Source organism: Elephas maximus, chromosome 20, assembly GCF_024166365.1.
Source record: "Elephas maximus indicus isolate mEleMax1 chromosome 20, mEleMax1 primary haplotype, whole genome shotgun sequence".
NCBI lineage: Eukaryota > Metazoa > Chordata > Mammalia > Proboscidea > Elephantidae > Elephas > Elephas maximus.
This window is the reverse complement of record NC_064838.1, coordinates 77,860,576-77,886,169: the sequence shown is the minus strand read 5'-3', so window position 1 is coordinate 77,886,169 and position 25,594 is coordinate 77,860,576. Positions and strand designations below refer to the sequence as shown.

The window sequence follows — 25,594 nt, the reverse complement described above, 5'->3', positions numbered from 1 at the left end:
TACTAGTACATAGCAAAACAATTGATTTTTTCTAATACATTAATCTCATATCCTTCAACCTTGAAAAGTTATTTCTTTCTCTTCAGTTGATACATTATTCTGGATTCTTTATGTAGAGCCATGTCACTTGAAAACATTTACAACTCTATTTCTGATTTATTGAACATACACCTTTTATTTCAAAAGAAATCTCAGTTATCACCCACTATAAAGGGAGACAGATTTGAAGTGTGAAGAAAAACATTTTTTAAATATTTCTCATTGCTATAATCAAAACAAAAATTTTTTTTTTAATATATAAGCATGGTACAAACACTGTGGTTTAAATGACATGTAAGACACAAAGAAAAAATATATATTTTTAATTTAAATTAAAAAAAAGATTGTTTACTAAGAGATGCATAAAAAAGGATTCTCTTTAAAGATAACATATATTAGTGGCAATGCAAGAACAGTGATATGGAATTCAGGCAATGTTCTAAGTCGAGTCCAAACCAACGTTGATAACAGAAGAATAATCAGTACTTGAACATCTATAAGTTAGATGTTTTGATTGAAAACAAGGAAAATTATTCTAGTTTACCATGCCTTTTGAACATTTTATTTCTAAAAAACCTAGAACCTTTAATAAACAACTGTCAATAACTAATTTGTTGAATATGCACTCTACACTGAGAACTTTAAATAGGACTTTTGCACAAATTCTTCCATATCCTATGCAAGGCACCTTTTACCTCTTTGTTCCTCAAACTATATATTAAGGGATTCAGCATAGGTGTTACCACAGTGTAAAATACAGAGGCCATCTTATCGGTATCAAAGGAATGGCTGGATTTGGGTTGTACGTACATAAAGAACAGAGTCCCATATAACACAAATACTACTATCAGGTGAGATCCACACGTGCAGAAGGCCTTGTACCTCCCCTGTGCAGAGATCATCCTAAGGATAGCTGCAAGGATCAACATGTAGGACACAAGAACTATCAGAAGGGATGAAACCAAAGTAAATGCTGAACCAATCAGTATCATCAGTTCAACATCAAGTGTGCTTGAACACAGCAATGTTACTAATGGAAGACTGTCACAGTAGAAATGACTGATGACATTATAACCGCAGAAGGAAGAAATAAAAATCTTTATTGTGGTCAGAAGAGAGAGAAAGGCACTGCAGAGATAGGGAACTATCACCAGACCCCAGCATACTCTGAGACATGATGACTTTGTAGAGCAGAGGGTTACAGATGGCCACGTAGCGGTCATAGGCCATTGCAGACAGAACAAAAAGTTCACTAATGAGGAACATTATAACAAAAGCTAGCTGTATAGCACACCAATTATAGGGGATTGTATTTTGATTCTCTACAAAATTTACCAACATTTTGGGCCCCACAGCAGTTGAATATCCAAGATCAATAAAAGCCAGATGTCTGAGAAAAAAGTACATGGGTGTTTTTAGCCTGGAGTCCATCTTGGTGAGGATGATCATGCCCAAGTTGCTTACCACTGAGATCACATAGATGATGAGGAACTACCCAAAAAATGGAGCCTGGAGCTCAGGGCGGTCTGTGATCCCCATTAGTATGAATTCCTTTAACGCTGTTAGGTTTTCCTTATCCATCCATGCCATTGAGGAAACGCACTGTGGGAAGAACCATCAGAATAGTTATTAAGTTTCAGAAGTATACAAAGCCATTACGTGTGAGATAAATTGATTTTTTCAGATGAAGTAATTCAAACAAACCCATCTTTGTCATTGAACCTAGAACCAAATTTAGAAACCATTATAACATAAAGAAAACTGTTGCTGTAGAGTTGATTCCACCTCATAGTGGTCCTACCATATATACTGGTTATCATTGCAAGGTATACAGTTCTTTTAGCAATAGAACATAAGATACATTTGGACTAGATTGGGAAAGCTAATAATCTATTAATTTTTTTTTAATTTTAAAATACATATAATTAGTAAAAACATCAAAGTTTAGAAGGAATTATAATAAAAATGTATAGGCCTCTGCTCTTTGCTCCTGCATTTTTAGTCCCAATACCCAGAGAAAACCATTATTAATCCATTTAGTAGAATTTGATACCTTTTCCTTGTGATCAAACAATATTTCTAAATGACATTCTTATCCTATAAATATTTGATTTTGAAAAATATATCCTTGGAGGCGGAGCCAACACGATGCTATAGACAGAAGCACCACATCATCCCTTAACATCAAAACCCCAAGAAAACTAAGTAAAACAGAGACAAACATCAATCCAGAGCCCTATGCATCAAATGAAGTGTCAAAGAACTCAACAAAGCACCAGATGTAATAAGAAACTGCCAGATAACAGCAAGGAGAGATATAAAATGGAGATCTGCTTTCAGCTAATGCAACACAGATTTTCTATCTTGGACACATTCTGGAGATCTGTGAACAGGGAGTACAGGAGAACAGCTTCACGGAGCTCCCAGTAGAAGGCAGAAAACCATATCTGGAACACAGCTGAGCCGTGCCCTTTGGACAACATCGTAAGAAATATCATGCCCACAGATAAGCAAACAACAAAGAAGGACAGCCTGTGTGCTCAGATATAACTAAATAAAAAGAAAAGTGGAAAAAAACAAACAAATCTACAATTAGTAAAGAAGGAAAATAACTACTGAAAGCTCTGAAGACAACAGAAAATATCAAACACATTTTAAAAAAATGGACAGAATTGTTCCAGTAAGTGTCCAAAATAAAACACCAGATTATCTTTCAGCAGAAGAAAAGGCACTGGAACTACATCATAAACTACATCATAGGGACTTCAAATCTCTCATATTCAGAGCTATCTGAGAGTTGAAGTCAAAAGCAGAGAAAAATGAGGAAAAAAATAGACAAAATTATGGAAAAGACAGACAAAACAATAGAAGAATTTAGAAAAATAATACAGGACCAAAATGCCAAAATAAATTCAAACTAAAAATCATACAAAAACAGCAATTAGAAATTTAAAAGATAAAAAACAAGATTTCAGCAATGGACAGTGTCATAGATGGTCTGAGGAATAGGTTTGAAACAATGGAAGATATGATCAGTGAAACTGAAGACAAATATTTGGATACCACTGTGTTTGAAGAAAATCAGAAAAAAAGAACAAAGAAAAATGAGAAACCACAAGAATGATGTGAGATTCAGTAAAAAGCAAAAATTTATGAGTGATTGGAGTTCCACAAAAGGTGAAGAGGCAGAAAACCCAGAAAGGATCATTAAGAATTACTGACAGAAACTTCCCTAATATCACGAAAGATGAAAAGCTGACCATTCAGGAAGCTCAACAAACACCATATAGGATACAGCGAAAAATAAAATCACCAAGGCATATCATAATCACACTCACTAAAATGAAAGACAAAGAAAGAATCCTGAAAGCAGCCCGAGATAACTGAAAAGTCACACTATGGAGACAATATGATTAAGTTCTGATTACTCGGCAGAAACTATGCAATGAAGAAGAGAGCTGGATGATATACATAAATCCTTGAAAGAAAAAAATAAATGCCAACAAGAATAATACATTCTGCCAAACTCTCATTCAGATATGATGGTGATATTAGGACATTTCCAGATAAACAGGAATTAAGGGAATATGTAAAAAACAAATCAAATTGCAAGAATGATTAAAGGGAATCCTTCAGTTTGAGGACAATCAACATCAGAAGACAGCATGAACCTAGGACTCAAGACCTAGAAACCAACCTAGGAAATGAACACTTGAGGATTCATCAAACCCAGAATATTTATAACAGGGAACAAGAGACAATGACAAAAACTTCAGAACAATGAAAGTGGAAATAAAGGAAGTAGGTATAGAATTTTTAAATGGAGAAGAAGGCAAGGCAATACCAAGTTATTAAAGACTGATTGAAACTTAGGAAGTTAAGGGTAAATTTCAAGGTAACCACAAAGAAAATTAACAAACCTATTCATCAAAAAGAGAAGAAAAACATAAAGCTTCAGTAAACACAAAATCTACAAAAACAAAAGAAATAAAAAAAAAACACTCAGACACAGAAAAAAGGAATTCAGCACAGGAGAGAAAGAGGAACAAAGAAAACATCAGCACCACCAAAAAAAAAAAAAAAAAAAGCTACAAAATGACAGCAATATACTCACATCTAGCAATACTTACAATGAACATACACAACCCCCAGTGCCCTCAAATATATATGGCCTAAATGCACCCATAAAGAGACAGAGAGTGCAAGCGTGGGTTAAAAAAAAAAAAAAAAAAAGAACAATGTGCTGTCTAAAAGAGACCTGTCTTAGAAACAAAGACATAAACTTATTAAAAATCAAAGGACTGAAAAAAACATATTAAGCAAACATTTACCACCCCCCCCCCCCGGAAAAATTAAAAAAAAAAAAAACTGGAGTGGCAATACTAATCTCAGAAAAAACAGGCTTTAAAACAAATCCACCATAAAAGAAAGAATGGCACTATGTAATGATTAAAGGAACAATCCATCATGAAGACATAACCATAACAAATATCTATGCACCCAATGACAGGGCTCCAAAATACATAAAACAAACTCTAACAGAGCTGAAAAGAGAAATTGACAGTTCCACAATAATAGTTATACATTTCAACACACCACTCTCAGTAAAGGACAGAACATCTAGGAAAAAACTCAACAAAGGCAGGAGATCTAAAGGACACAATCAGCCAACTTGACCATATAGATATATATAGAACACTCCACCCAACAGCTGCAAAATACACATTCCTTTCAAAGACACATGGAACATTCTTCAGAATAGGCCACATCTTAGGGCACAAAGTAACACTCAACAAATTCCAAAAAATTGAGATAATACAGAGTATCTTCTCTGATCACAATGCCATCAAAGTAGAAATTAAAACCAGTGAGAGGAAGGAAAAAAAAAAAAATCAATTACATGGAAACTGAATAACATCCTGGATAACAACCTGCTTAAAAGCCACCAGGTTATAGAAGAAAGCAAAGATGGGAACTAAAATTTATAGAATCAAATGAGAATGAAAACACATCCTACCAAAACTTTTGGGACACAGCAAAGGCAGTACTCAGAGGTCAATGTACAGGAATAGATGCAAACATCAATAAAAGAAGAAACAGGCAAAATCAAAATATTAGCTATACAACTTGAAAAAATAGAAAGAGAAAAGCAAAAAAAAAAAAAAAAAAAAGAGCCCACAGCCACCAGAAGAACAGAAATAATAAAGATCATAGCAGAAATACATGAAATAAAGAATAGAAAGAATCAGCAAAACCAAAATTTGGTTCTCTGAAAGGGTTAAAAAAAAACAACAAACCATTGACCAAATTGGAAAAAAGGGAAAAATAGGAGAGGACTCAAATAACCCAAATAAGAAATGAAATGGGGACATTACAACAGATCCAACTGAAATAAAAAGGATTATAGCAGTGTATTATGAAAAACTATACTCTAACAAATTTGAAAACCCAGAGTAAATGGACAAATTTCTAGAAACACAATACCTACCCAAAATAATGCAAAATGATGTGGAAAATCTAAACAGACCCATAACAAGAGATTGAAAAGGTAAAAAACAAAACAACACCAAAAAAACTCTCAACCAAAAGTCCTGGCCCAGCTGCACTGGAGAATTCTACCAAACATTCAGAGATGAGCTTACACCAGTACTACTATTTCAGAACATAGAAAAGGAAGGGATACTTTCAAATTCATTTTATGAAACCAGGATAACCCTGATACCAAAACCAAGCAAAGACACCACACAAAAAAGCAAATTACAAACAAACATCTCACATTAATATAGATGCAAAAATTCTAGCTGATAGAATTCAACATCATATCAAAAAAATAATACACCATGACCAAGTGGAATTTCCCACAGCCTGGAAAAATACTTTTTTGATTATTACAAATACGACAAAGGTCTAATCTCTAAAAGCCACAGGAAAATCCAACACCTCTACAACACAAAGATAAATCATCTAATTTAAAAAATGGGCAAAGGAATTGAAGAGACACTTCACTCAAGAAGACATTCAAGCAGCTAACAGACACATGAGGAAATGCTCGAGATCACTAGACATTAGAGAAATGGAAATTGAAACCACAATGAAATACCATGTCACCCTGACATTACTGGCAAGAACCAAAAAAACAGAAAATAACAAATATTAGGGAAGCTGAGGAGAGATTGTAACTCTTAAGCACTGCTGGTGGGAATACAAAATGTTACAACCATTTTGGAAAAAGATATGATGCTTCCTTACAAAGACAGGAGTACCACATGGTCCAGCAATCCCACTCCTAGGAATATGTCTAGAGAAATAAGAGCAGTCATATGAATAGACACATGCACACCCATGTTCATTGCAACGTTGTTCACAATAGCAAAAAGATGGAAACAGCCTAGATGCCCATCAACACATGAATGAATAAAGTGCAGTACATACACACAATGGAGTACTATGCAATGATAAGAAACAATGATGAATCCGTAAAGCATCTCACAACATGCATGAATCTGGAGGGCATTATGCTGAGTGAAATCAGTCAATTACAAAAGGACAAATATTGTATGAGACCACTACTATAAAAACTCATGAAAAGCTTTACACCCAAAAAGAAACAATCCTTGATGGTTACGAGTGGTGGGGATGGAAAAAACACTAAATAGAAAATAGCTAAGTGGTAACTTTGGTGAAGGGTAAGACAGTACACAATACTGGGGAAGCCAGCACAACTTGTACAAGGCAAGGTCATGGAAGCTCCATAGGCACATTCAAACTCCGTGAGGGATCAAATTACTGGGCTGAGGGCTGTGGGGACCGTGGTCTCAGGAAACGTCTAGTTCAATTGTCATGACACAGTTTATAAAGAAAATATTCTGCATTCTCCTTTGGTGAGTAGCGTCTGGGGATCTTAAAAGCTTGTGAGCGGCCATCTAAGGTACTATGCTGGTCCACCCCATCGGGAGCAAGGGAGAAGGAAGAAAACTAAAGACACAAGGGGAAGATTAGTCCAAAGGACTAATGAACCACAACTACCACAACCTCCACCAGACTGAGCCCAGTACAACTAGGTGGTGCCCAGCTACCACCACTGACTGCTCTGACAGGGGTCACAAAGGGTCCCAGACAGAGCTGGAGAAAAACGTAGAACAAAATTCTAACTCACAAAAAAAGAACAGGCTTACTGGCCTGGCAGAGATTGGAGAAACACCTTAGGGTATGGCCTCTGGACACCATTTTAGCTCAGTGATGAAGTCACTCCTGAAGTTCACCCTTTAGCAGATGATTAGACACACTCATAATACAAAAGGAGACTAAAGGGGCACGCTAGCCCAGAGGCAAGGACTATGAGGCAGAAGAAGACAGGAAAGCTGGTAATAGGGAACACAAGGCCTAGAAGAGAGAGTGTTGACATATCTTGGGTTTGGTAACCAATGTCACAAAACAATATGTGTACTCACCCTTTAGTAAGAAGCTAAATTGTTCTGTTAAAAAAAAAAAAAAAAAAGTATTCTTACTCCTCTAAGCTTCTATGCGTTTTAAACTTTTTTTTAACTTGTATCTACAATGGTAGATAAGAAGTTTGCTAGCTTGCAGGAGTCTCCAGGATGCCTACCCTAATGCACTTAAACCACTTTTTTTTCGTTTTTCCTTTCCTCTACAGCAGCGTATCCCACACTTCAGGAAATGGGTACCACCTTTCTGGTTTTCACTATGCTGAATATCAAATCAGTGCTGCATGAGTAATGTATTCAGTCTGAAAAAGAAAGATTAGCAGACATTCTCACGTTTGCTTTGATCTAAATATTAACATTTCTAGTTAGAATTTTCTAACACGAATACAACTTCATAAAATGTATTTGTTAATGCAACAGCTAAAATTATCTAGTAAACTGCTATAAATATACCACAAAGTGAAAACAAGGTTCTAAAGCTGGCACTGCTATCTGAAATGTTTCAGGGATTGGGACATAGTACTGTATGTAGTATCCTGGTATGAAGTAAAGAAAGCAGCAAGGAAGCAGGGGAACTGAATATTGCCTGCCTCATCTAAAATACCCAAGGTTTTTCATCTAAAATACCCAAGGTTTTTCATCTAAAATACCCAAGGTTTTTCATCTAAAATACCCAAGGTTTACTCATTTAAATGTACATGGACGAGATGAATAATTTATTTTTACCACATAATGCTGAAAGGAGTATTTTGTTATAATTTAATTTTGGATATTAGGTTTATATCTTTATATCTTCTTCTATTAACTATACATCAAATATTTTGAATTAATAAATTTTAGTTTGAGGATTGTGTTTCCTCGACTTTTATTTTCCCAACTTCTATTTCAGATTGTTTTAAAGACAGGTACTTCTGTGTTTTTAAGGAAGAGGTCTATCCAAATTTGGTAGAAACTCTGCAGATTACAAAAAACCAAACACTACTCTGAAACTAATGTTAAAAGGTCATTATAACACTGAATAAAATTAAATATAAAATTAAAAATATTAAAGGTCCACAATTTCAATTATGTAGGTGCAAAAATCCTATACAATATTACAGACTTTACAGTGTGGAGGAATGTAACTCCCTCTGACCAAACTGAAGAGCCCTGGTGGTACAGTGGTTAAAGCGCTTGAACACTAATGAAAGATTGGTGGAACTCACCAGCTGCTCTGTGGGAGAAAGACATGGCCGTCTGCTCCTGTATAGATTTACAGCCTGGGAAACCCTATGGGGCAGTCTGACTCTGTCCTATAGGGTCACTATGAGTTGGAATTGACTCAATGGCAAGGAGTCTGGGTTTTGGCTTATGACCAAACTGAATGATCCCAGGTTGATCTGGATGGTTTAACTCTGGAAATTTCATAAATATAATTGACTGTATTAACTAATTAAAATTAAAAACAAAATATGAGCATTTGAATAGACAAATAACACTGCACAATAACCAACACTCATTTAGAATGGACAAAAACTTCACAAATTTGGAATAGAAGGAAAATTCTACAACTTGGTAGAATGATTTTGAAAAATGCCCAAATAATCCAACTCTAAAAATGAGAGAAATTAAAACTTTACCAAGAGAAATTATCGAAATCTTAAATAAACAGATGGAAATTCTCTTTCCTAAATTACACAACTCAATGTAATAATCATGTCAATTCTGCCCAAATTCATCTATTTTTCCAATGTCAATACAATCAAAGACTTACCAGGGGATTTTGTGGACTTTGACACTGCCTCTGAAATGTGTGGGAACCCTGGGGGAATAGTGGTTAAATGCTCCGGCTCCTAACCAAAAGGGTTGTCAGGTTGTATTCGCCAGGTGCTCCTTGGAAACTATGGGGTAGTTCTATTGTGTCCTATAAGTCACTATGAGTTGAAAAAGACTTGACCGCAATAGGCCTGGGCTTAGGCTCTAAAATGTGTATAGAAAGTGCAAATGGTAAAGGAAAAGCAAGACACTCTTGAGGATGACCTGCGTTGTCAGATATCAAGACTTACAGAGCTACAGTTATGGATACAATGTGGCAATGGCATAAGACAAAGCAATTGTATCAATGTAACAGAATAAAGAACCCAGAAAGAAACCAATATACTTATGGAGCTGTGCTGCATACCAGAAGTAGTGTGTTAAGGCAGTGAGGTGAAACAATTCTATTCAATAAATGGAGCTAGATAATATAATTATTTCTAAAGAAAGGTTAAAATGGATTTTTTTCCACAGATAAATAAATTTTAGTTTTTCAAGGCACTTATTGTCAAAACAAAATATTCAAACTCTAAAGAGCATAGATGTCAGTGTCTTTTAGATCTTGAGATAAACATTTTTAAAACAGATCCCCAAAAATTAAAAATAAAAAATTAATAGAGCTAACCACATTTAACTTAAGTACTCTCATTTATTTAAAAAAAAAAAAAAAAAAACTTCTTTAGTAACTAGACCTCTGGATTTCCCTAAACAAAAAATTCCAGAAAATCAGAATAAAACTTCTAGGTTAGCTGGCAGAATAACCCTACCTTATAAAATCCACTCTGTTTAAAGATCTACATAAAAGTAACAAAACATGTAAAAAAAGTAAAAAAAAAAAAAAAAAAATTACCTAGCAGCAACCCAGCAAGGAAAATGGCAAAGCCTAATGCTTTAAGCTACAAAAAGTTATAGCTAAAAACAGAAATAATCCCCAAAATTTGTACAGTTAGGCAAGCCTCTTCACCTCAAGATCCATTCTATTGAAATTTTACAAATTTCTGGATTTCTGAAGCCTTCCATGTGGTAAAAGAAACAATCTAGGATTGATTTCATATGGTATGAATTAACTATCATTTTCATCCTCTTTTATAGGGATAATCATATTTCCAGCTCCCTTCACTTCCCTGTTGTAACATGGAGCTCTGTCATATACACCGGTCTATGGCTCTCTGAGTTGATGTCCTTATTTTTCCTCCCTGGTTATGATTGGAAGAAATGGAGAAACTGAGCAGCAGGCCTGACTCTGATCTCATGGCAGCACAAATTCCAGGGCAGTACTGGGAATTGGGGAATGGACCTGAAGCCCAAGGAAACCATCTTAAGCAAATGGAACCTCCAATTTCAACTAAGTTTTCTATAAAATGTAGAAAATAGTCTCAACTAAGGTAAATGTGTCTCTCTATGAAATTGAGAGCATTCTGTTCTCATCCAAAGGAGGCAGGGAAGGAAAGAAAAAGAGAAAAAAAGGAAGGAAGGAAGAATTTTGAATGGCCCTAAAAATATATCAGGTCTTGCTGTCTTTGGGTGAGTTAATATGACAGAGACATGTACACATACTAATTATTTAAAACAATAAAGCAAAAGGGACAAATACTCATATTCCTCTCATCCAATACAGTTAACAGGGACATGAACCCTTGTTTATGTTCCCAGACTTTACTGCGTAAAATATCCTGCACCATCTCGATAGGGAAATACTAACTCTGAAATAGAGGGATACCCATGAATGAAATAAAATCAACGTAAACCTTTTCTCATTAAAACTTTGAAATCAGACAGAATGAGCCCTTGAAGAGTCCTACTTAGCAAGCATCAATTTTTTGTAACTTAAGAAAAGGTACTCACCAATTTGATGTTCAATGTTAATCCCCAAACCTCTATTATGTGGCTTGTTATGATCTTTGAATTTTTTTTTTAACTGTACTTCTTGAATATAATTTTATCCCATTGCGTCAGAGAATCAAATACATGGAAAAAACCTTATGGACTGATAGATTCATGCTTTGCGTTATACCTGTGCATTGTAACTGGCACTAATGTGAGGTATAAGAAGATCTCTTACCCTCCTGTTTCCATCCTTGGGAAATAGTTTTCCCAATTCACCTTTGAGATGAGAACAGATCAGGATGAAGGCTTCCCTCAGTGAATGAGAGGAGAAAAGTAATCCCCAAGCCTGGAGTTACGGAGTGTTGGAAGTTCAACAGCACTGAAAGTAGAATGCATTTACTTGATTTAAAGGTTCCAAGGGTTGACACTCCCTGAACTTTGAATTGTGCTGATTTTAAACTCTGTCTTGCCTTCACTAAAAATATACTTGGAGATACTTCTAAGCCTTGAGGCTCACTTCTCTATGGAAACATGTAATACAGAGATCGTAGGGGCCAGGCATGCTATTATTGCAGTGAGATGGGTATATTATCTTAAGTCAAGATGCCTAATATTTTATTTTGGCTCTGTCGTCAACTATCTACTTCAAAAATCACTGCAGAGAACATCTGTTTCCCCACCTGGAATCACCTTGGAATACCTCTGATGGTAGTCCTGGTAGACTTTTTCTGGCATGTTAGCAGCTTCCTGTCTCAAGTGTTTCTTCTTCTTTGCATTTCGAAACATACAGTTCTGTAACAAATTTATTAAGCTAATAGGTGGCAACCAATTATCTCACATCGAGAATGGTTACAAGACCATGACCTTCTGATACACTTTCCTGACCTTTATGGGATTCCCGGGTGGTGCAAGTGGTTTGAGATGGACTACTCACCTAAAGTTTGCCTCTTTGAACCATCCAGTGGCACCACATGACAAGGTCAAGCAATCTGCTTCTGTAAAGATTACAGGCAAGAAAACCCTATGAAGCAATTCTACTCTGTAATACACGAGGTTGCCATGAGTCGGAATCTACTCTATGGTAACAGGTTTGGGTTTTATATATAATAAATATATATCCTTCTATTTATATATATAATGCTTCATGGCTTATATCCAAAAATCAAAACAAACGAACAAACAAAAAAACCAGAGGCTGTCCATTCTGACTCATACGAACCCTACAGGATAGAGTAGAACCGCCCCACAGGGTTTCCGAGGAGCGACTGGTGGATGTGAACTGCCAACCTTTTAGTTAGCAGCTGACTTCTTAACCACTGAACCACCAAGACTCCTGGCTTGTTTCAGTAACATTAAAATAATTCTCAAGGGACAATGCATTTAGGACATTATCCTAATGAGTATAATAAAAAAGCAGTATAACTTTTATCTGGAACAATCAATGACATACTGAAAAAGTGATTTAATTCCCCAAACCATGCTAGTGTACACATTTTCCTATACGTGAGAAAAGACACATGACATTTCTGTCGTATATCTCGAGTTCTGTGTAAAGCACTGAAATCTTTTTTACATGATTTTATATGACTATTTACATTATTTTATATGATTATTGAGGATAATGTGATTCTGACATTTTAAGCTGTATTATTATTATTATCATCATTATTTAATATATCTTCATTTTGCCAGATTCTCAAAACATGGAAGAACATCTCATGGAGAGTGCTTCGAATTATACAGGGTGTTTTGGTGACCAGCCATTTGCTGAGGAGTAGACTGTCTCTCATGGAGACCCCATGGGTGTCACGATACAGCTGTACCACATAGGGTTTTCAATGACTAATTCCTTTGCATCATACGAGGGCTACCAACACTAAGTTAGGTGAATATGAATGGCTTTCCACAATGCAAGTATCAAGGAAAATATGCATTGAAATATATTTACTTAAATATGCAAGTAACTTTTGATGGAGAAAAAAAGAACAAGAGCTACTAATAAATGAAAGACACCTTGATTTAAAGCATAACACATTTTGCTGATTTTAATTTTGCAAGGTCCCTTATTTTCTTAAAACTATAGTTGTGCAGAGTTTAATCTTATTTCTCATCTGCATTAGTTGTATATTTACTTACTCATTCAAGGAATAATTTGATGACATTTCAAAGACTCCATCCAGCCTTTGAAGGATGGGGGAGGGGCAGTCCTCTTACTGATCAGACGTGGCCTGAGAGACGCATGATGTAGTAAAACGGATACTTTAATATTTTGCTTTGGCCATGCCTCCAACTAAAATGGTGTCTTTGATCCCTTGGTGATATTGGTAAATTCAGGAAATATACGAAATATTCATGATATATTTGAAAAACAGCAAATGCTAGGATCATGGAAAATATTACTAATGGGGTTTGGAACTGCCATCCTTTCCGTTAGCAGTGGACCCCTTTAACCACTACACCAAAAGGATCATGAAAATCTTAGGGATTTGGAAGGGGAGTTAACAATATTAACTGTGCCTTCTGAGCTGCCATTTTTTACAGTCTGAAGAATATCAGCTAATCATGGAAGAAATGGAATTATATGTCTAATTTTCCTCAAGGACTATAAAGGTGGTTGCAACATCATACTACCTCAGAAATTATGGTTATCAAAGGGAATTGTTAATTCCTGTGACTAAGTCCTCTAGTGTGGGTTTGAGGTTAAATGGCAGTTGGGGTCATGAAAAAACACTGGAACTCTGAGGGGTAGTCACAGGAATCTGTGCCGCCTACCTTACTCACCACTGATGAAGAATCTGTGTGTGCTTCCCTTGCATAGCTAACATAGCCCACTAAGGAGAATTTATGGGCTTCTTTCTTCCTTTGAGGCTCCCTCTGAGGGGAAGGAATACAGTTTGTTAATTACTCCTAAAGCATTTGAAAGGTTCAAAGAAAGCCGATGAGATATCTGCTAATTATACAAAATACCTTTATATTCCCATAGGAGGGAGATTATTTTAGGTAACTTTACACAACTTCTCTGGGTTGAGCCTACTCTGCTGCCATCTAGGAATCTAAAATCAAAATATTGTACCTGTGAGGACACAACAGAGACATGTACAAATTCTACCTAGTGCATAATTTTAAAAAAATTCACAAGGGAAAATTATAGATCTATATATTTAGCTGTTTTCTCCATTTTCATGGTGTTTTTAGGGAGTCCCTGGGTGGGGCACCCATTAAGCACTGGGCTATTAACAGATAGGTTGGTGGTTCAAACCTATCCAGAGACACTTCAGAAGTAAGGCCTGGTGACGGCCATTGAAAACCCCGTGACACACATGTCTACTTGGAAACACGTGGATCTCCCTGGTTCGGAATTGACTTGATGAGAACTGGTTTGGTTTTGTTTTTGGTATGGTGATATTAATTTATTAATAAAGTATAACATACATTAATAATGTATTTATACTGTGTACATTTTTACTAAAAAATTAAATAATTAATTAAATTTAATTAAAAATTAAATGAAAATGTACACAGTATAAATACATTTCTAAAAACTTAACACATCTTTTAAAAAAGAATCCGCATTTAATAACAGCAACAAATATCATTAGCAGCACCGCAGAAATATAACCACTATGCTGACTTCTAACAGAATAGATGGTTGTAGTCGTCAGGTATCATCAAGTCAGTTCCGACTCGTAGTGACCCCATGTACAACAGGAGGTAAAATTAAATAATAGTGGTCTTAACTGGCTGTCCTTGTAGGTATACGGATATTATCCTATCACTGACAGCATCGAGCTTCAGGATTCATCTTGAAATGTCCTTTTTGACAATGAATGGAACGATACGCCTCTTCAAACTTTCCTTCCTGGTATAATAGGCCTTATTATTTTCTGATTCAAAATGGCCAGTACCAGTCCATTTCAGCTCACTAATGTCTCAGAAATCAATGTTCATGCATTCCATTTCATTTTTGATGACTTCCAATTTGTCTAGATTCATAATTCATACATTCCACACTGATTATTACTGCATTTTTGTAGTTATTTCTACTCATTTTGAGTCATGCCACATCAGCAAACGAAGGGCCCCAAAAACTTGACTCCATTCACATCATTAAGGTTGACTCTACTTTGAGGAGGAAGCTCTTCCCCAGTCATCTTTACTGTGTCTTCCAAGCGGAGGGGCTCATCTTCTAGCACTATATCAATGTTCCACTGCTATTCATGAGATAAAACCCTATGTGGCTAATTTTCTCAGAAGTACACTGCAAGGTTCTTCTTTCTAGTCTGTCTTAGTCTGGAAGCTCCACTGAAACTAGTTCGCCGTGGATGACGTTGCTGGTGTTTGATATACCAGTGGCAAACCTTTCCGTATCACAGCAACATGCAAGCCGCCACAATAAAACAAACTGACAGACATGTGGTGGAACAGCATTGATAAGTTTTGCCAATTTGTATTGCTGTGGTTATGTACCATCAAGTCAGTTCTGACTCATAGCGACCTTATGTACAACAGAAGGGAACACTGCCTGGTCCTGCTTCATCCTCACAATCATTATGTGCGAGCTCATTGGTGCAGCCACTATGTCATTCCATCTTCTTGAGCGTCTTCCTCTTTTTTGCTGACCCTCTATGCCATCCTTGCTTCTAAGGAACATTCTGGTTGTACTTCTTCCAAGGCAGATGTGCTCATTCTCTTGGCAGTCCGTGGTATATCTAATATTCTTCACCAACACCACAATTCAAAGGTGTCAGTCTTCCATATTCCTTATTAATTGTCCAACTTTCACATGCACATGAGGCCATTGAAAATCATGACTTGAGTAAGGTTCAACTTAGTCTTCAAGGTGACATCTTTGCTTTTCAACACTTTAAAGAGATCTTTTTCAACAGATTTGCCCAATTCAATGCATTTTTTGATTTCTTGACTGCTACTTCCATGGGCATTGGTTGTGGATCCAAGTAAAATGAAATTCTTGAAAACTTCAATCTTTCTCCACTTATCATGATGTTGCTTATAGGTCTAACTGTGAAGATTTTTCTTTTCTTTATGTTGACATGTAATCCATCCTGAAAGCTACAGTCTTTTATCTTCATCAGTAAGTGCTTCAAGTCCTCTTCACTTACAACAAGAAAGGCTGTGTCATCTGTGTAGCCTATGTTGTTAATGAGTCTTCCTCCAAACTTGATGCCCCATTCTTCCTCATATAGCCCAGATTCTCAGATTATTTCTTCAACATATAGACTGAATAGATATGGTGAAAAGATGCAACCCTGCCACATGCCTTTCCTGACTTTAAACTATGCAATATCATCCCCTTGTTCTGTTCAAATGACTGCCTGTTGGTGTATGCACAGATTCCTCATGAGCACAATTAAGAGTTCTGGAATTCCCATTCTTCACAATGGTATCCATAATTTCTTATGATCCACAGAGTCGAATGCTTTTTCAGAGTCAGTGAAACACAGGTAAACACTTTTTGGTATTCTCTGAATCAGCTAGGATATATCTCACATCAGCAATGATACACCTGGTTCCACATCCTCTTTTGAATCCAGCTTCAATTTCAGGCAGTTCTCTGTTGATAACTGCTGTGGTCATTTTTGAAAGACCTTTGAAAAACTTTCTTGTGTGTGATACTACTGATATTGCTTGATAATTTCTCTATTTGGTTGGATTACTGTGCCTGGGAATAGGTATAAATACTGATCTCTTCCAGTCAATTGGCCAGGTTGTTGTCGTCCAAATTTCTTGGCATGAATAAGTAAGCAATTCTAGCCCTGCATCGGTTTGTTGAGACATTTCAATTGTTGTCCTGTCAATCCTGGAGCCTTATTTTTCACCAATACCTTCAGCGCAGCTTGGACTTCTTCCTTCAGTACCATCAGTTCCTGATCAAATGCAACCTCCTAAAATGGTTGAACATCAACCAATTATTTTTGATTCAGTGACTCTGTGTATTCCTTTCATCTTCTTTCAATGTGTCCTGTTGTTTAATATTTTCCCATAAAATTCTTCAATATTGCAAGTTGAGCCTTGAATTTTTTCTTCATTTCTTTCAGCTTGAGAAAGGCCAAGAATATTCTTCCTTTATGGTTTTTTAACTCCAGGTCTTTGCACATGTCATTACAATACTTTGCTCTATCTTCTTGCCTCTTTAATTCATTATGAGTTGGAACTGACTTGACAACACCTAACAATGACATACATAAATATATATATATATGTGTAAATATATATACACACACACACTCAAATATACACATATATTGGAATTTGTATTGTAATTGCATTAAATTTATGGGGTAATTTAAGAAGAATTGACATCTTCATAATTATTTCTTTCAACCCACAGACATGGTATGTCTCTGCTTTATATCTTCTTTAATAACTCAGTAACATTTTGCAGTCTAGCCCTGATGTCTTCAAATGTTACATTAGATAATTTCTTATATTTTTCTTATTTTTGTGCTATTGCAAATCATACTTATAAATTCATTTCCATGTGTTACTAGTACATAGCAAAACAATCTATTTTTTCTAATATATTAATCTCATATCCAACAATCTTAGAAAGTTATTTCTTTCTCTTTAGCTGATACATTATTCTGGATTTTTTATGTACACAGTCATGTCACTTGAAAACAGTTACACTTCTGTTTCTGCTTTGTCACATATGTATCTTTTATTTCATCAGAAATCTGAGGTATCATCTATTATAAGGGAGACAGAACTGAAGTGTTGTAAAGAAAGATGTTTTTAACATATTTGCTATATATAAGCAAGGTACAAACACTGTGGTTTAAATGATATGTAAGACACAAAGAAAATATATATATTTTTAAATTTATTATTTAATATTTTAGAAAAGATTGTTACTGAGAGATGGATACAAAAGGCTTCTCTTTAATGGTAACATACATATTTGGCAGTGTGACAACAGTGATGTCAAATTCAGGCACATGTGTTGAACTTGAGCCCAAACCGACATTGATACCAGAAGGATAATCAGTACTCCAGCATCTATAAGTCATATATTATATATTTTGATTGAAAACAAGGGAAATTTTTCTATTTTCCCATGCCTTTTACACATTTTATTTCTAAAAACCTAGAACCTTTAATAAACAACTGTCTATAGCTACTTTGTTGAATATGCACTCTACGTTCAACTCTAAATAGGAATTTTGCATAAATTTTTCAATATCTTATTTTTTTTTTTATGCAAGGAGCCTTTTACCTCTTTGTTCCTCAAACTATATATTAAGTGTTTCAGCATAGGTATAACCACAGTGTAAAATACAGAGGCCATCTTATCGGTGTCAAAGGAATGGCTGGATTTGGGTTGCACATACATAAAGAATAGAGTCCCATATAACACAAATACTACTATTAGGTGAGATCCACACGTGCAGAAGGCCTTGTACCTCCCCTCTGCAGAGTTCATCCTAAGGATAGCTGCAAGGATCAACATGTAGGACACAAGAACTATCAGAAGGGATGAAACCAAATTAAATGCTGAACCGATCAGTAATATCAGTTCAACATCAAGTGTGCTTGAGCACAGCAATGTTACTAATGGAAGACTGTCACAGTAGAAATGACTGATGACGTTATAACCACAGAAAGAAGAAAAAAAAATCTTTATTGTGGTCAGAAGAGAGAGAAAGGCACTGTAGAGATAGGGAACTATCACCAGGACCCAGCATACTCTTTGAGACATGATGACTTTGTAGAGCAGAGGGTTGCAGATGGCCACATAGTGGTCATAGGCCATTGCAGACAGAACAAAAAGTTCACTAACGATGAACATTATGACGAAAGCTAGCTGTATAGCACACCAAATATAAGGGATTGTATTTTGATTCACTACAAAATTTACCAAAATTTTGGGCCCCACAGCAGTTGAATATCCAAGATCAATAAAAGCCAGATGTCTGAGAAAAAAGTACATGGGTGTTTTTAGCCTGGAGTCCATCTTGGTAAGGATGATCATGCCCAAGTTGCTTACCACTGAGATCACATAGATGATGAGGAACAACCCGAAGAATGGAGCCTGGAGCTCAGGGCGGTCTGTGATCCCCATTAGTATGAATTCCTTTATCACTGTTAGGTTTTCCTTATCCATCCATGCCATTAAGGAAGCTTACTGTGGGAAGAACCATCAGAATAGTTATCAAGTTTCCGAAGTTATCACCAGGTAAAACTTTAGTATACAAAGCCATTATGTGTGAGATAAATTGCTTTTTTTCAGATGAAGTAATTCAAACAAAACCCATCTTTTTCACTGAAGCTAGAACGAAATTTAGAAACCATTATAGCATAAAGAAAACTGTTGCTGTAGAGTTGATTCCAACTCTTAGTGGCCCTACCAGAGAGAGTATAACTATCCCATAGGGTTTGCAAGGAGTGTTGACATGTTAAAATAACTTTATTTTTGTGTTATATACTGGTTATCATTGCAAAGTATACAGTTCTGTTAGCAGTAGAACATAAGATACATTTGGACTAGATTGGAAAAGCTAATAATCTATTAATTTTTTTTAATTTTAAAATACATATAATTCGTAAAAACATCAAAGTTTAGAAGGAATTATAATAAAAATGTATAAGTCTCTGCTCTTTGCTCCTGCATCTTTAGCCCCAATACCCAGAGAAAACCATTATTAATTCATTTAGCAGAATTTGATTTTCTTTTCCTTGTGATCAACAACATTTCTAAATGACATTCTTATCCAATAAGTATTTGATTTTAAAAAGTATATCCTTGGAGGCAGAGCCAACATGATGTTATAGACAGAAGTACCTCATCATTCCTTAACAGCAAATACCCAGAAAAACTAAGTAAAACAGAGACAAACATCAGTCTGGAGCCTTACACATCAAATGAAGAGAAAAAGAACTCAACAAAGCATCAGACGTAATAAGAAACTGCCAGATAGCAGCACGGAGAGATATAAATTGGAGATCTGTTTCAGCTAACGCACTACAGATTCTCTATCTTGGACAACTTTTCAAGATCAGTGGACAGGGAGTGCAGGAGAATGGCTTCATGGAGCTCCCAGCAGAAGGCAGAGTACCATAACTGCACCACAGCTGAGCAACTAGCCATGCCCATTGGACAACATGATAAGAAATATTGTGCTGGCAGATAAGCAAACAACAAAGAAGGACAGCCTATGTGCTCAGATATAACTAAATAAAACAAAAAAGCAGAACAAAACAAACAAATCTACAATTAATAAAGAAGGAAAATAACTACTGAAAGCCCTGAAGACAACAGAAAATATCAAAACACATTAAAAAAAAAAAGTGGACAGAATTGTTCCAGTAGATGTCCAAAATAAAACACCAGATTACCTTTCAGCAGAAGAAAAGGCACTGGAACTACATCATAGGGACTTCAAATCTCTAATATTCAGGACTATTCAAGAGTTGAAGGGAAAAGCAGACAAAAATGAGGAAAAAAATAGGCAAGATCATGGAAAAGACAGACAAAACAATGGAAGAATTTAGAAAAATAATACAGGACCAAAATGCCCAAATAAATTCACAACTAGAAATCATACAAAAACAGCAATTAGAAATTTAAAGGATAAAAAACAAGATTTCAGCAATGGACAGTGTCATAGATGGTTTGAGGAAGAGGTTTGAAACAGTGGGAGATACGATCAGTGAAATTGAAGAGAAATATTTGAATACTGCTGTGTTTGAAGAAAATCAGACAAATGAAGAAACCACAAGAATGATGTGAGATTCAGTAAAAAGCAAAAATTTATGAGTGATCAGAGTTCCACAAAAAGTGAAGAAAACAGAAAACCCAGAGAGGATCATTGAAGAATTGCTGACAGAAACTTCCCTAATATCATGAAAGATGAAAAGCTGACCATTCAGGAAGCTCAACAAACCCCATATAGGAGAGAGCCAAAAATAAAATCACCAAGGCATGTCATACTCATGCTCACTAAGATGAAAGACAAAGAATGAATCCAGAAAGCAGCTCGAGATAACTGAAAAGTCACACTATGGAGACAATATGATTAAGCTCTGATTACTTGGCAGAAACTATGCAACGAAGAAGGAAGCTGGATGATATACATAAATCCTTGAAAGAAAAAATAAATGCCAACAAGGATAATAAATTCTGCCAAACTCTCATTCAGATATGATGGTGATATTAGGACATTTCCAGATAAACAGGAATTAAGGGAATATGTAAAAAACAAATCAAATTACAAGAATGATTAAAGGGAGTCCGTCAATTTGAGGACAAACAACATCAGAAGACAGCATGAATCTAGGACTCAAGACCTAGATACCAACCTAGGAAATGAACACTTGAGGATTCATCAAGCCTAAAAGATTTATAACAGGGGACAAGAGACAATGACAAAACTTCAGAACAATGAAAGAGGGAATAAATGGCGTAGGTATAGAACTTTTCAATGGAAAAGAAGGCAAGGCAATATGAAGCTATTAAAGACTGGTTGAAACTTAGGAAGTTAAGGGTAAATTTCAAGGTAACCACAAAGAAAATTAACAAACCTATTCATCAAAAAAAGAAGAAAAACATAAAGCTTCAGTAAACACAAAATCTACAAAAACAAAAGAAATAAAAAAACACACACACACACAAAAGGAATTCAGCACAGGAGAGAAAGAGGAACAAAGAAAACATCAACACCACCAAAAAAAAAGCTACAAAATGAGAGCAATAAACTCACATCTATCAATACTTACAATGAACATACACAACCCCCAGTGCCCTCAAATATATATGACCTAAATGCACCCATAAATAGACAGAGAGTGCAAGCCTGGATTAAAAAAAAAAAAAAAGAACAACGTGCTGTCTAAAAGAGACCTATCTTAGAAACAAAGACATAAATTTATTAAAAATCAAAGGACTGAAAAAAACATATTAAGCAAACAGTTACCCCCCCCCCGGGAAAATTAAAAATAAAAGAAAACTGGAGTGGCAATACTAATCTCAGATAAAACAGGCTTTAAAACAAATCCACCATAAAAGAAAGAATGACACTATGTAATTATTAAAGGAACAATCCATCATGAAGACATAACCATAACAAATATCTATGCACCCAATGACAGGGCTCCAAAATACATAAAACAAACTCTAACAGAGCTGAAAAGAGAAATTGACAGTTCCACAATAATAGTTATACATTTCAACACACCACTCTCAGTAAGGGACAGAGCATCTAGGAAAAAACTCAACAAAGGCAGGAGATCTAAAGGACACAATCAGCCAACTTGACCATATAGACATATATAGAACACTCCACCCAACAGCTGCAAAATACACATTCCTTTCAAAGACACATTGAACGTTCTTCAGAATAGGCCACATCTTAGAGCACAAAGCAACACTCAACAAATTCCAAAAAAATGAGATAATACAGAGTATCTTCTCTAATCACAATACCATCAAAGTAGAAATTAAAACCAGTGAGAGGAAGGAAAAAAAAATCCATTACATGGAAACTGAATAACATCCTGAATAACAACCTGCTTAAAAACCACTGGGTTATAGCAGAAAGCAAAGATGGGAACTAAAATTTATAGAATCAAATGAGAATGAAAACACATCCTACCAAAACTTTTGGGACACAGCAAAGGCAGTGCTCAGAGGTCAATGCACAGGAATAGATGCAAACATCAAAAAAAGAAGAAAGGGACAAAATCAAAATATTGGCTTACAGCCAGAAAAAAAAACAGCAAAAAAAAGAAAATAGAGCCCACAGCCACCAGAAGAACAGAAATAGTAAAGATCATGGCAGAAATAAATGAAATAAAGAATAGAAAGAATCAGCAAAACAAAAAGCTGGTTCTTTGAAAGGGTCAAAAAAATCGACAAACCACTGACCAAATTGGAAAAAAGGGAAAAACAGGAGAGGACTCAAATAACCCAAATAAGAAATGAAATGGGGACAATACAACAGACCCAAATGAAATAAAAAGGATTATAACAGCATATTATGAAAAACTGTAACAAATTTGACAGCCTAGATTAAATGGACAAATTTCTAGAAACACAATACCTACCCAAACTAATGCAAAATGATGTTGAAAATCTGAACAGACCCATAACAAGAGATTGAAAATGTAAAAAAAGAAAAAAAAAAAAAAACTCTGAACCAAAAAGCCCTGGCCCAGATGGCTTCACTGGAGAATTCTACCAAACATTCGGAGATGAGCTTACACCAGTACTACTATTTCAGAACATAGAAAAGGAAGGGATACTTCCAAATTCATTTTATGAAACCAGGATAACCAAGCAAAGACACCACAAAAAAAGCAAATTGCAAACCAACATCTCACATAAATATGGATGCAAAAATTCTCAGCAAAATTCTAGCCAATAGAATTCAGCATCATATCAAAAAAATAATACACCATGACCAAGTAGAATTTCCCACAGTCTGGGAAAATATTTTTGATTATTACAAATACGACAAAGATCTAATCTCTAAAAGCTACAGGAAAATCCAACCCTCTACAAAATAAAGACAAATCATCTAATTAAAAAATGGGCAAAGGAATTGAAGAGACACTTCACTCAAGAAGACATTCAAGCAGCTAACAGACACCTGAGGAAATGCTCGAGATCACTAGACATTAGAGAAATGCAAGTTGAAACCACGATGAAATACCATCTCACCCTGGCATTATTGGCAAGAATCAAAAAAAAAAAACAGAAGATAACAAATATTACAGAAGCTGAGGAGAGATTGTAACTCTTATGCACTGCTAGTGGGAATGCAAAATGGTACAACCATTTTGGAAAATGATACGATGCTTCCTTACAAAGACAGGAGTACCACATGACCCAGCAGCCCCACTCCTAGGAATATATCTAGAGAAATAAGAACAGTCATGTGAATAGACACCTGCACACCCATGTTCATTGCAACATTGTTCACAATAGCAAAAAGATGGACACAGCCTAGATGCCCATCAACAGATGAATGAATAAAGGACAGTACATACACACAATGGAGTACTATGCAATCATAAGAAACAATGATGAATCTGCAAACCATCTCACAACACGCATCAATCTGGAGGGCATTATGCTGAGTGAAATAAGCCAATTACAAAAGGATAAATATTGTATGAGACCACTACTATAAAAACTCATGAAAAGCTTTACACACAAAAAGAAACAATCCTTGATGGTTACAAGTGGTGGGGATGGAAAAACACTAAATAGAAAATAGCTAAGTGGTAACTTTGATGAAGTGTAAGACAGTACACAATACTGGGGAAGCCAGCACAACTTGTACAAGGCAAGGTCATGGAAGTTCCACAGGCACATTCAAACTCCCTGAGGGATCAAATTACTGGGCTGAGGGCTGTGGGGACCGTGGTCTCGGGGAACATCTAGCTCAATTGTCATGACACAGTTTATATGAAAATGTTCTACATTCTACTTTGGTGAGTAGTGCCTGGGGATCTTAAAAGCTTGTGAGCATCCATCTAAGGTACTATGCTGGCCCACCACATCAGGAGCAAGGGAGAAGGAAGAAAACTAAAGACACAAGGGGAAGATTAGTCCAAAGGACTAATGAACCACAACTACCACAACCTCCACCAGACTGAGCCCAGTACAACTAGGTGGTGCCCAGCTACCACCATTGACTGCTCTGACAGGGGTCACAAAGGGTCCCAGACAGAGCTGGAGAAAAACGTAGAACAAAATTCTAACTCACAAAAAAAGAACAGACTTACTGGCCTGGCAGAGATTGGAGAAACACCTTAGGGTATGGCCTCTGGACACCATTTTAGCTCAGTGATGAAGTCACTCCTGAAGTTCACACTTTAGGAAAAGATTACACAGACTCATAACACAAAAGGAGACTGAAGGGGCACACCAGTCCAAAGGCAAGGACTATAAGGCAGAAGAAGACAGGAAAGCTGGTAATAGGGAACACAAGGCCTAGAAGAGAGAGTGTTGACATATCTTGGGTTTGGTAACCAATGTCACAAAACAATATGTGTACTCACCCTTTAGTAAGAAGCTAACTTGTTCTGTTAAAAAAAAGAGAAGTATTCCTACTCCTCTAAGCATCTATATGTTTTAAACTTTTTTTCCTTAAATCTATGATGATAGATAAGAAGTTTGGTAGCTTGCAGGAGTTTCCAGCATGCCTACCTACCCTAATGCACTTAAACCACTTTTTTTCCTTTCCTCTACAGCAGCGTATCCCACATTTCAGGAAATGGGTACCACCTTTCTGGTTTTCACTATGCTGAATATCAAGTCAGTGCTGCATGAGTAATGTATTCAGTCTGAAAAAGAAAGATTAGCAGACATTCTCACATATGCTTTGATCTAAATATTAACATCTCTAGTTAGAATTTTCTAACACAAATGTACCTTCATAAAATGTATTTGTTAATGCAACAGCTAAAATTATCTAGTAAACTGCTATAAATATTCCACAAAGTGAAAACAAGGTTCTAAAGCTGGC

General features: G+C 35.9%; 1 protein-coding gene and 1 pseudogene across 1 annotated transcript; both read right to left on the bottom strand.

Annotated features, from left to right (window-relative positions):
* Nucleotides 1-680: 680 nt before the first annotated feature.
* LOC126063524 (olfactory receptor 8K3-like) lies at nucleotides 681-1,620 on the bottom strand (annotated as a pseudogene).
* Nucleotides 1,621-18,273: 16,653 nt separating this feature from the next.
* On the bottom strand, nucleotides 18,274-19,227 carry LOC126064440 (olfactory receptor 8K3-like). The gene has a single exon (XM_049863569.1). The coding sequence runs from the start codon at nucleotides 19,225-19,227 to the stop codon at nucleotides 18,274-18,276; it is 954 nt and encodes a 317-aa protein (XP_049719526.1).
* Between the last annotated feature and the right edge of the window lie 6,367 nt (nucleotides 19,228-25,594).